The 12645-nt window shown below is 45.6% G+C and overlaps 1 protein-coding gene across 1 annotated transcript; it reads left to right on the top strand.

Annotated features, from left to right (window-relative positions):
* Positions 1-574: 574 nt before the first annotated feature.
* LOC128418109 (serpin B3-like) lies at positions 575-10192 on the top strand. Its single transcript, XM_053397572.1, has 5 exons — positions 575-745; positions 2436-2582; positions 4981-5098; positions 7501-7649; positions 9770-10192. Exons 1-5 carry the CDS (start codon positions 575-577, stop codon positions 10190-10192), a joined length of 1008 nt encoding a protein of 335 aa, XP_053253547.1.
* Positions 10193-12645: the final 2453 nt, after the last annotated feature.

The following is a 12645-nucleotide window of genomic DNA, read 5'->3' as shown; positions in this document are numbered from 1 at the left end:
CCCGGTTTAAAAACCGGGCTCAGGGCGGCTAACAGCAAATATAAAACACTGATTAAAATGTGACTTAAAAACAGCATAAAACAGCATAGAACATAAAATGCAGCATCAATATCAATAAAATTCAAAAATTCAGGGGTCATTTTTTAGGGGGGGAAACCCAGTTAGTAGACATTGAATGATCCCCAGGGCTAACTGGCCAAGTGGGTCCTACTAGGGCCAGCAAGGAGATCAGTGAAGAATTTAAATGTGGGGTCCCAGAAAGGGTTTCTTCATAGAAGAGGAAAGGGAAAAGGGAATAGAGGATCAGGCTAATTCAAACTGAAGGCCAGGTGGAATAGCTCTGTCTTACAGGCCCTGCGGAAGGAGATCAAGTCCTGCAGGGCCCTAGTCTCATGGGACAGAGCATTCCACCAGATCGGAGCCTGGCAGTTGGGCCAGATCCGGCCCCCGGGCCTTAGTTTGCCTACCCATGGGCTAGTAGCCTATCTAGTCCAGCATGCTCTCACTGTGGCCAACCAGTTGCCTGATAATTTCTGAAAATTGCAGTGCTCTGTCCTTGCTTTTAGATTTTGTAATGGCCTCTCCTCACACAGAAGCAAATGCAAAAGCTGCCCTTGACTTTTTCCTGAAGTTGAGCAAGGATGAACACTGTGAAAGCATCATGTTCTCTCCTGTAAATTTGGCAGTCGCCTTGAAAGTCCTCCTTTCTGGGGCCAGGGGCCACACAGCTGATGAACTGCAAAAGGTAGGTATGATATAATACATCATCCCAGTCTTTTGAAGCCAAATTCAAAGGGCAAACCTTAATTTCAATTTCAATTCAAAGGCAATGATCAGGAATAATGGGAGCTGTAGCCCAACCACCTCTGGAGGACACCAAGGTGGGAAGAGTTGGCATAGTCTAAGTGCCCATCCTGCTTCCTAAAGCATATCTGCACTTCATGTTTATGGCAAGGCAGGGTCACTTTGGGGTGTGCATCATGCTTCCAGTATGTGGCACCCATTCAACTCATTCTCATTTGAATTGGAAAATGTGGGAACCAGTTTCAGCACAACTCCAAAATCTGCATGAGTTATACCTAAGAGGAAGAGGTATGTTTCCTGTCCTTGGTTTCCTCTTCAGATTTGTGCAATTGGGCAGAGAAGACAAAAGTAGATTGCAGATTTAGAAAGCGTAGATTGCAAATTTAGAAAAATAAAGCAAAATTTATTTTATATTTATATATAGTGGTACCTCGGGTTAAGTACTTAATTCGTTCCGGAGGTCCATTCTTAACCTGAAACTGTTCTTAACCTGAAGCACCACTTTAGCTAATGGGGCCTCCTGCTGCTGCTGTGCCGCCAGAGCATGATTTCTGTTCTCATCCTGAAGCAAAGTTCTTAACCTGAGGTAATATTTCTGGGTTAGCGGAGTCTGTAACCTGAAGCGTATGTAACCTGAAGCATATGTAACCCGAGGTACCACTGTCCATCTAACCATGTAACAGGGGAAGCCATCTTAATGTGCATGGGTTGCTGAGCACCGTTGCACAATGAAATGTACCATCTACCACAATATTATTTATGACTGCAAACCAAAATTCCTCATTAGATACTTCATTTGGAAAAAGAGGAAGAATGTGGAAGAGGATGTCCTGAAACTGCCAAAAGCTGTGGGACAGTGGACAGTAGGCAGAAAACACAGGGCCCAGCTCCACACGCTTGTGACATGGGAGCACCTTCTCCTGAACTTCGCCCTCATAGGGTATGCTTCTGTTCCGAACACAAAAGGCACTTGAGAAATGAGAGGGGAATCCAATCTGTTGTTTGTGGGTTTCTGCTTAAGTTGACCTATAACCAGAGCTTTTTCCTCACAACCAGAGCTCAGAGGAGCTCAACTCCAGCCCCTCTCAGGTGGGTCCCATTGCCATTCTAGGAGAACAAGGGAGAAGTTCATGGTGAGCTCTGGCACCTCTTTTTCTAGAAAAATAGCACCGCCTATAACAACATCACACCGACTGGACTGAAGGATGGATGTGTTAAAGAGATGAGTGCGCATCCAGAAAGCAGGCAGGGTTTTATTGTTGAAGACTTTGTGGAAGCACATTGCTAATGTGGAATTAAATGAAATTGAGCAGAAAACGAAGACACTGGAATGGGCCATAAATCTTGCCACCAGGCACAACTGTCCTTCTAAGCTAGGCATCATTATTTATTTATTATGGCTTACATGAGGAAAATGGTCTTTCCTCCATTTTATCCTCACCACAACACTGTGAGGCAGGTTAGGTGGAGAGACAGCGACAGGCCGAAGGCCACCCAGTGAGCTTTGTGGTGGAGTGGGGATTTTAACCTGTTTCTCCCTGGTTCAGGTACTCTTAGGGGATAATATTTTGGACATTTTTTGTTTAGCACCAGAATAAGACGTGTTTCACCGTTTCTTGTTGTGTTTTTAGGAAGCTCCTGATTATAAATGTGAGATGCCCGAAGGCAGCCATAAGGAGTTCCACAAAATCCTTGCTCAGCTTGACAAACCGAGCAGAAACTACGAGCTGAGCTTTGCCAATCAACTCTACGGAGACAAGTCTATTGCTTTTGTCCAGGTAGGTTTCTCTTTGATACCTTGTTGTTTCTTGCTTGGTAGTATATGGTGCACAGAGAAAGCTCTCCTGGATCAGGCCATCTAGAACCATAGAATTGTAGAGTTGGAAGAGACCCATCTAGTCCAACTCCCTGCTATGCAGGAATACACACCTGTCCCATACAGGGATCAAACCTGCAACCTTGGCGTTATCAGCACCATGCTCTAACCAACTGAGCTCTCCCAGGCTCTCTCTAGTCCAGCATCTTGTTCTCACAGTGGCCAAATGTATGCATATGGGAAGTCCATAAGAAGGACCAGAGTGCAACAGCATTGTCTTCACTTGTGGTTCCCAGTCACTGGCATTCAAAGGCATGCTGTCACCAACAGTGGAGATAAAACATGACCATCCTATCGCCTTATCCTCCATGAATTTGTCAAATCATTTTTAAAGCCATTCAAGGCGGTGGCACAATAATCTCTGACGGCCCTACCCAACCCAGATACCTTTTCAAAATTTCCCAAATTTTATAACATTTTCCAAACTTCCATTGACCAAGACACTCTTTAGGAATGCTAAGGTGCAAGACAGACTTTCAGGATTATCTGTCTTTTTGATATAGCATTGATAAAATTAAAACTATATACATATATAAGAATCTGTTTAAAATATACAAATACAGTGATACCTCGGGTTAAGTACTTAATTCGTTCCGGAGGTCCGTACTTAACCTGAAACTGTTCTTAACCTGAAGCACCACTAATGGGGCCTCCTGCTGCTGCTGCACCGCCGGAGCCCGATTTCTGTTCTTATCCTGAAGCAAAGTTCTTAAGCTGAAGCACTATTTCTAGGTTAGCGGAGTGTGTAACCTGAAGCATATGTAGCCTGAAGCATATGTAACCCGAGGTACCAATGTCATTACAATGAAAACAGCACAACACCAGCCCTTTCCCAAAAGCCTGTTGGAACAAGAAAGTTGTCAGCAGCCTGAAGAAGGATAGCAATGAGGGAGCCAGTCTAGCTTCTCCAGGGAGGGAGTTACAGAGTCTGGGAGCAGCCACTGAGAAGGCCTTCTCCTATGTCCTCACTAAGCATGCCTTGGAAGGTGGCAGAACCGAGAGAAGGTCCTCCCCTGAAGATCTAAGCCTGGGCCAGTTCACATGAGGTAATACCGTCTTTCTAAGCCAGGCACCCCCAAACTCAGCTCTCCAGATGTTTTGGGACTACAATTCCCACCATCCCTGACCACTGGTCCTGTTGGCTAGGGATCATGGGAGTTGTAGTCCCAAAAGATGTGGCTACAGCTGTTCTCATACCAGCATGAAAAGCACCATTAGTGGAAGAATTCAGTTATTCCGATTAAATAGAGCTATCTTGATTAATAGCCATTGTCAAATGGTATCATGATAGGTCTCTGCTGAGACGGAAATGTCGGAGCCTCACATTCTTATTCTTATTCTTGTTATTATTTCTTACCTGTCGTTCACCTTGAGATTCCATGGCAGGTTACAAACACAAAAATACAAAGCAGCTTAAACAGATTACAATTAAGAGAGAAAGGTGAGTCCTAAAATATGTATCTGAAGGTAAGGAGGTGTGTCTTCATCATAGGACAAAAACATATAAGGAAAGTGCCAGATGCATCTCAGTGGAAAGGGAATGTCACAAATTTAACTTATATATGTCACAATTCCCTGCAGTTATTCAGCTTAATCACCCTGTGAACCCTTTCTAGTCTAGGCTGACCTAGGTAAAAGTAAAGGTAAAGGGACCCCTGACCATTAGGTCCAGTCGTGGCCGACTCTGGGGTTGCGGCGCGCATCTCGCTTTATTGGCCAAGGGACCCAGCGTGCAGCTTCCGGGTCATGTGGCCAGCATGACTAAGCCACTTCTGGCGAACCAGAGCAGCGTACGGAAACGTCGTTTACCTTCCCGCTGGAGCGGTACCTATTTATCTACTTGCACTGGTGTGCTTTCAAATTGCTAGGTTGGCAGGACAGGAGCAGGGACCAAGCAATGGGAGCTCACCCTGTCGCAGGGATTCAAACTGCCAACCTTCTGATCGGCAAGTCCTAGGCTCTTTGGTTTAACCCACAGCACCGACCTACTTGTTGGTAAACATGCATATAGGATTGCACTGTTGATTGCACTGTGAGACTTTGGTCTTCTTGAGTTCTACATGTACCTGCCTTTTTACCATATATGTTATGATGTAATTTCCTGGTTGTTGGTGTCTTTATGTCTTTATGCTTATCCCTAACTCTAACCCTAACCTTAACTCTAACCCATTGGGGAAGAATCGGCAATCTCCATCTTGAAACTCAATCTATAAGCAGACCTCCTGGCTATGTCAAGTCAGCTTTTCTATTTGTTTTTGACTTTGATATATTCCTTCAAAAGCCTCTTCCCTCCTGTACAGCAATTCCTGTTCTGTGCATTGAAGCAGTATCTGACGGAGGTAGACAGTGTTGACTTTCACAAGGCTCCAGAAGAGGCCAGAAAGCTGATAAACTTATGGGTTGAAGTCCGGACACATGGTATGAGCAAGTCATCTGTCTGTCACTTGAACCTTTTATTTTTTTTCAAAAAAAAATTAAAATTGGTTGTGTGCACACAATACAAGAATCCTGCCAAAGAACCCTGGAAACTGTAATTTGTAAAGGGTGTTGGGAATCAAAGTTTCCAGGAGACTTTGGAAGGAAATATGCTTTGAATGTGCGGTGTGCATGCAGTCATAGTGTCCTAGGAACTGAAACTTTATCCCACAAATTGTGGTTCCCTCCAGATGCTGTTGGACCAAAACATCCATCAGCCTTAATCAATATGGCCAGTGATCAGGGATGATGGGAGTTGTAGTCAGACAACATCTAGAGACCACCAGGTTGGAGGAGGCTGCTCTTAGCACTGCACCACACTGGAAGTGTGAAAAGAGAAAATCCGAGTAACTTATTTGCTTTGTGAGGCCCTATCCGTGCAGTATCATACCAGAGTCCCTTGGGCAGAGGGGTTGACTGCTAAGCCACTCTGGGAATTGTAGCTCTTTGAGGGTAATAGCATAACCCCTCAACCGTCCCGATTTTCCCAGGACATCCTAGAATCACAGAAGCCACCCTGGCTTCTGATTGGATGCCAGAATGCCCTGTTTTAGCACCGTGCTCTTGTGAGACAATATAACACCGCTCCTGAAAGACCTACATTGAGAGACTTCCGGAGGCGGCGCCATCGGCAATGGCGGATTCCCTCTAATCTCGAGGGAGTAGCTCCGCGGAAATTGGGTCTTGCCGCTACGGCGAAGCGGGAACCCCTTTGAAACTCACAGGCGGGAGAAGCCTGTGATCGTGGGACTCAGCGGGCACCATTAGCGCCCCCGCCCAATTTGCGAGGGAACCCCGTAAGGGGCTCCGGAGCGTAACGGGGGTTTGGCGCGGTGCTGAGAGTCAACTGCTCTTTCCGTGGAGTGAAGCCGCACAGCTGTTGTCGGAGAGTGCTGACCTTTTTCCTGTGACAATTTGGCTGATAATCAACTACCCGTGAGTAGGTCAAGTTTAAGATCGAGAATATAAGAAAAAGGATTAATTTGGCACTGAAGCGGGAAGGCGTAAACAGGAAGTCCGCCTTCCGTTTTCTGTATATAGATCAAAGCAAACACTCTTTAAGCTAAAACCTGGAGAGTTGCGTCTAAAAGGACTTAAATCCTAACATCAGACTAAAAGAATTCCCCCCCTGAATTGCAGGAGAGGGGAGGGAAGAGGAGAAAGTAATTTTTGTTTGCAAAAAAAAAAAGGAGAGTAAAGAGAATAAAGACCACCACTGAAAGACCTACATTGGCTCCCAGTATGTTTCCAAGCACAATTCAAAGTTCTGGTGCTGACCTTTAAAGCCCTAAATGGCCTTTGTCTAGTGTCCCTGAAGGAGCGTCTCCACCCCCATCTTCTGGCCCGGACAGTGAGGTCCAGCTCCAAGGGCCTTCTGGCAGTTTCTTCACTGTGAGATTACAGGGAACCAGGCAGAGGGCCTTCTCGGTAGTGACACCCTCCCTGTGGAACGCCCTCCCATCAGATGTCAAGCAAATAAACAACTATCTGACTTTTAGAAGACATATGAAGGCAGCCCTGTTTAGGGAAGTTTTTAATGTTTGATGTTTTATCGTGTTTTTAATATTCTGTTGGGAGCCGCCCAGAGTAGCCGGGGAAACTCTGCCAGATGGGCAGGGTATAAATAATGAATACTAAACTATCATCATCATCATCATCATCATCATCATCATCATCATCTCACACAGGAGCATGGCATCAAAGGAAGTGCGTCCCAATTTTAACCAGCAGAATGTTAGTGTGTAACAAGGGCCTCTTAACAAACTAGCACAGGTTCGCTGTGGTTAAGAGTGGTGGACTCGTAATCTGGGGAACTGGGTTCACATCTCTGCTCCTCCACATGCAGCTGCTGGGTGACCTTGGGCTAGTCACACTTCTTTGAAGTCTTTCAGTCCCACTCACCTCACAGAGTGTTTGTTGTGGGGGAGGAAGGGAAAGGAGAATGTTAGCCGCTTTGAGAATCCTTCAGGTAGTGATAAAGCGGGATATCAAATCCAAACTCCTCCTCCTCCTCCTCCTCCTCCTCCGCTGTGGGGAACCATGGCTGTTTAAAGTGGTATGGTACTGCATTAAACAGTGCAGATGAGGCCTTACAACAGGGAGGAGCCCTGAGACACAAAGCTTATGGCAGGCATAGGCAAACTCCGGCCCTCCAGGTGTTTGGGACTACAATTCCCATCATCCCTGACCACTGGTCCTGTTAGCTAGGGATGATGGGAATTGTAGTCTCAAACATCTGCAGGGCCAGACTTTGCCTATGCCTGGCTTATGGTATGCTCAATGGATAGATTGCAGGCAGAAGTTAATATGGTAAAGCAAACCGTTTCCGCCTGTTCCTTATTAAGGCAAAATCCAGGACCTGCTGCCGGAGTTCAACGACGAGATAACATGCCTGATTGATCTGCTTCTGGTGAATGCCCTCTACTTCAAAGGACAATGGGAAGTCCAGTTTGACAAGGAGCTCACCAAAGAAAGCTCCTTTTACTTGAACGAGGTAGTTCCAATGCATGTATTTCAGCTATGTGTTATCCTCCTGCTATCTGATAAAGGCAATCGGCATAGTGGGGCAGATTCCAAGGGAGGGAGCATTGACGTTGGAATACATAGCCTCCAACCGCCCCAAGGGTGCTGGGTTTCTCACTAGGTCACGCAGAGTCCTGAATTTTGCAAGCAGAGAAAGGAAGCAGGAAAGGGCGGGGACACTGGGAGGAGGAGGAGGAGGAGGCCCCGCCCTTCATGGTGGTACCTAGGGATCCATGGGAAGGGGAGGAGAGGGGCGCCAACAGGCACACAGAGGCCCTTTGGAGGTAATAGCTGCCAATCATAGAGACTGCATTGCTGCCGCTTGTGAATATCCATCGCGGGTGCCTCCTCCGACGTCCAAGGTGGGCTGATGGAAGCCTTGCAGTTTTATCATCTAAAGCTCTCGCATATTACCAAGACATTTGCCGGTATGGTATTGTTACATAGGGATGCAGGTGGCGCTGTGGGTTAAACCACAGAGCCTAGGCCTTGCCAATCAGAAGGTTGGCGGTTCGAATCCCTGCGATGGGGTGAACTCCTGTTGCTCGGTCCCTGCTCCTGCCAACCTAGCAGTTCGAAGCATGTCAAAGTGCAAGTAGATAAATAGGTACCACTCCGGCGGGAAGGTAAACAGAGTTTCCGTGCGCTGCTCTGGTTCACCAGAAGCAGCTTAGTCATGCTGGCCATATGACCCGGAAGCTGTACACCGGCTCCCTCAGCCAATAAAGTGAGATGAGCTCCGCAACCCCAGAGTCGGCCACAACTGGACCTAATGGTCAGGGGTCCCTTTACCTTTTATTGTTACATGCTCCTCTTGGTAGCAGCCATTGGGGCAGCTCAGCCAGCCCCTCCCTTTCCCCTATCCCATTGGCAGTGTGAGAATATAGGGAATGCAGGACAGGGGGATACACTGATGTAGAATAGAATGTCTCTATTTTTTATCTGAGGAAAGACGGAGGGTATGGAATCAGCCTGGAGAAATAATAGGCACTAAACACACTGGTGACTTTACTGCTGCAGTCTGTAGGTAGAGCATCTGCTTATGGTTCCAAGTTCAATTCCTAGCATCTCTAGGTACGGCTGGGAGAAAACCATACCTGGTTTCTTGGAGAGTCTATCAACATCTAGAGGGCATCAGCTCGGGGAAAGCTGATCTACTGTTACTAAGCCAGAGTGTTTGTCATTAAAAGAAATGCATATTCTTCCTTTGTTATTCCCTGCTTCATCAGTAGTTTCTATGTTTATTTTCAGATTGTAAACCCTTATCTCTAGATTGTAGCAACTTGTCAAACCTGCTCCTTGCAAAGCACCATGTTACTATTTATTTATTTATTTAGAATGTATGATTTACTACAAGGCTCCAGGCCCCCCAAAACAAGGAATATCTCTTTTGGCAACTGTAAAATTACTTTGCTTTAAATATGCTTTATATATGTTGAAAGCTGGCATACTCAGTTTAGTGCACAGCAATAATTTTCCTCCCATGCTCCACATTTAGCGAGTCCCTCCCCACCCGAAAACCCTTAATAATTTTACTAAGATATGTTTTCAATATCTTGTTGAGCTTAAGATGCATAGGAAGAACAACAACAACAACATTTGCACTGAAATTGTTGCATATTCCCCCTCTGGCTCTTTCCTCTTTTCAAGTGGAGTCATATCTGAACAAGTCTTCAGCTGACAAAATTAACATTAAAAGAAATATTGTATGCAAGAAATAACTCATAATAAATATTTGCCTTTGTAAACATCAGTTTCCTTGCTGATTTAACATTGTTATGGCCTCTGGCTAACCAGGAAAGTCTCGCTATATTATTAACTGAGGCTTGCCATTTCTTACAGAGAGACACCAAAACTGTGGAGCTGATGCATAGAAGAGGCCACTATAAAACGGGAACAATTGAAAGCTCTCAGGTCCAGTTCCAAGTGCTTGAGATCCCCTATAAAGATCATGAACTGAGTGTGTTCATACTGCTGCCCAAAGATTACAACCCCAGTTCTCTTCAACAGGTAATGTTTTGGTATCTGCTAGCTCATTCATGAACTGTAATATCCTTTTGTAATCTCACTGACTTAACCTTTGCCCTGTAGCTGGAAGAGGAACTTACCTATGAGAAGTTATTAGAGTGGACCTCTGAAACCTGCCTGAAGGTGGAAGAGGTAGATGTGGCTATCCCCAAGACCAGGCTTGAGAAGAGCATCCCAGCCCTCAAATTCTTGGAAGCTCTGGGCCTGAATAATGCGTCCAATCCGGAAAAAGCCGATTTGTCTGGAATTACAACAACCGAAATGGTGGCTGTGAGTGAGATTGTTCATGGAGTTGCCTTAGAGATGGATGAAGATGGTGGAGGGGAAGCACCACATTGCCCCAGAAATAGGCACCCAGTGAGCCGGGCAGATGTGCAGTTTGTGGCTGACCATCCTTTTCTTTTCTTTATACTGCACAAATTCACCAACAGCATCCTGTTCTTTGGTAGATTGGCTGAACCGGAAGAAAACACAGCTTGCCATTAACAAGCCAGGGATAAGAGAAACAGAGTAAGGGCCACTTCATACGTCCTTTGGAATGCACTTTCACCCTGACTTGTGCTCAGGGTGGTATTGGGGCAGCTGCCCATGGTCCTGCTTTCAATCTTGTTTGTGTCTGCAGATGTTTAATAATGGGCATACTGGTCAATTGCCAGTCAGTGTATGTCTTGTACTCCTGTAACTTTTCATACCACAAATGTTCTGGGTTACCCCTGGCTTCCTGCTTTTGTTGCTCTGTATGCCCTTCTAGATGGCAGTAATGTGGCAGTAATGTTGGATCAATCCATCAGCCCCTGAAGGAGCATCTCCACCCACCACATTTACATAGCAATTAAAACAAATAAGACAGGCTGAAAGGCCATGCTACAGCTTTTCAAAAGTAGTCCTCAAGCATAACAACCAGTACCAGATTTATGTATAGGCTAAGCAGGCTGAAGCCTAGGGCCTCTAAATCTAGGGGGCCTCGCCAGCCTGCCCGTTCCCCAGTGCCGCAGTCTCCCCTCTCCCAAAATTGCAAACCCAAGACTTCATGTGAAGGCAGGGCAACTCGGGCCTCTAAATATAGGGGGCCTCGCCAGCGTGCCTGCTCCCCAGTGCCACAGTCTCCCCTCTCCCAAAATTGCAAACACAATAATTCATGTGAGGGCAGGACAACTTGGGCCTCTAAATCTAGGGGGCCTTGCCAGCCTGCCAGGTCCCCAGTGCCACAGTCTCCCCTCTCCCAAAATTGTAAACCCAAGACTTCATGCAAAGGCAGGACAACTCAGGCCCAGCAACTATGAGACTATAAGGGCTAACCAGTGGGGCCCAATTTGAAGGAGTGGGGTGCAACTTGAATTTTTTTTTGTAGGGCCTTAGTTCACAGCCAAAGTCTTCAAAATCTTATGGCTATAAATAAAATTCATCTAGATTGCCCTGGTGCAGGGGCCCCCTTAGGAGCGGCCTGTAGGTCCCAATTTGGCCAAATTGCTCCAATTGCCTTAAGGTCAGCCCTGATGAGACTGTGCAGGGGCTGGACTGACAAGCCCTGCACCTTCTAGGTCCCTGGGGTCACTATTCAGAGTACAGACTCAAGAACTTGTTATGGAAATAAAGGGGAGGCACTTATTGGAAATCAGTTTTGTCACCTCTCACCCCCCAAACCCCGAGACAATGAGCCCAGCCACCTTTTATTCACAGTCACATAAGCACTACACTACAGTATGGCCATAAACCTGTACGATCAACTGCTGAAATATACACCCAGTATGTAGCAATCGAGATATATGTTACTGCTTTATAAATGAACACTGTGTTTTATGAATGCACTCTGTATTTTGTGAATTACCTAAGAGTCACCAACAGGGAGCTCTAGAATCTGACAGCTAACAAATTGGGTACTACCCAACAGCGACCCCTATTGCTGAAAGCAGGTAACCAGCAGGAAATGCTTCAGCTCAGCCTTTGCACTGTTGACTGAACACTCCCTGCTATGCAGATAAAGGAGAAAGCTCGTAAATTGTATCCCTTCTGGCATCCTGGCCAACCCTATTGCGCTGGTGTAAACCCTGGTGCACCAGAAGCTCAGAATAGCAGCAAAAAAAATCTGCTCATACGTCAGCAACTGATAAGACAACCAATTCTTCCAAAGTCTTCCTAAATTATAAAGCTCCAAAATACAGGCCAAAAGGGAAGAGGTCTGGGAAGAACAAGGCATACAATGGGCACCACCAGTGAAAAGGCCCTGCTCTGTGTAGCTCCTGTCGTTTGATAGAGTGCCTACTTGCCCTCCTTCTTGACATGAAATGCTCTCTATTGGAGTCTCCAGGTCCAGTACAAAGACCATAAGAAGGGAGAGCAGGGACCTTGAAGTTCCCAACAGCTGTTAATCAAGCATGCAAGGACACAGGTCACCTTTGTCACAGTCAGGACGCCTATGTCCTGGCCAGGCCTGTGCCCAATCTTGTTTTTGTACAATCTTGTTTGTTCTCAGTAACCAAAATTATATTATCAACATATAGAAGCAGAAAAGTTGTTTTCCTTCATTTGCAGGGAGTCATACAAAACAAAGTGGCACTAATAAAGAAAAGTTCCATGGTGGCAACAGAAAGCAAACTAAAAATGCTTTTGCAGTTCATCAGAACTATCCAGCAACATCAAGTTATAGGAAAACTGGTGCTATTAACAGTAATGCTTCTAGTTGGTTAATTGGTTTGGCAACTTCCATGCACATGACATGTGATGCTAATTATTTCCCCAAAGAGTTAACTGATAACTAATTAGAGGCAGCTACAGTTGCAAATGGCAACAAAATATCTGTGAAAGGAAGAGGAGCAGGTTTGCTCAAGTGTGTTGCAGATAGAAATACTGTTTGTAATGAAGTGAGAGCAGTAGTTTACTTGCTCAAATTAACATATAAGAAAGTTTTGAGAATTTAAATTCTAGATTAAAATTGATTA

The sequence above is a fragment of the Podarcis raffonei genome, chromosome 7 (assembly GCF_027172205.1).
Source record: "Podarcis raffonei isolate rPodRaf1 chromosome 7, rPodRaf1.pri, whole genome shotgun sequence".
NCBI classification, from domain to species: domain Eukaryota; kingdom Metazoa; phylum Chordata; class Lepidosauria; order Squamata; family Lacertidae; genus Podarcis; species Podarcis raffonei.
This window is presented reverse-complemented; position numbering and strand designations above follow the sequence as displayed.

Excerpts from the sequence above, each read along its gene's own strand:
- LOC128418109 (XM_053397572.1), top strand. The coding sequence starts at position 575 with ATGGCCTCTCCTCACACAGAAGCAAATGCAAAAGCTGCCCTTGACTTT. Across the intron at positions 2,583-4,980 it reads AGTCTATTGCTTTTGTCCAG|CAATTCCTGTTCTGTGCATT; the intron begins GTAGGTTTCTCT and ends CCTCCTGTACAG. Across the intron at positions 5,099-7,500 it reads GGTTGAAGTCCGGACACATG|GCAAAATCCAGGACCTGCTG; the intron begins GTATGAGCAAGT and ends TTCCTTATTAAG.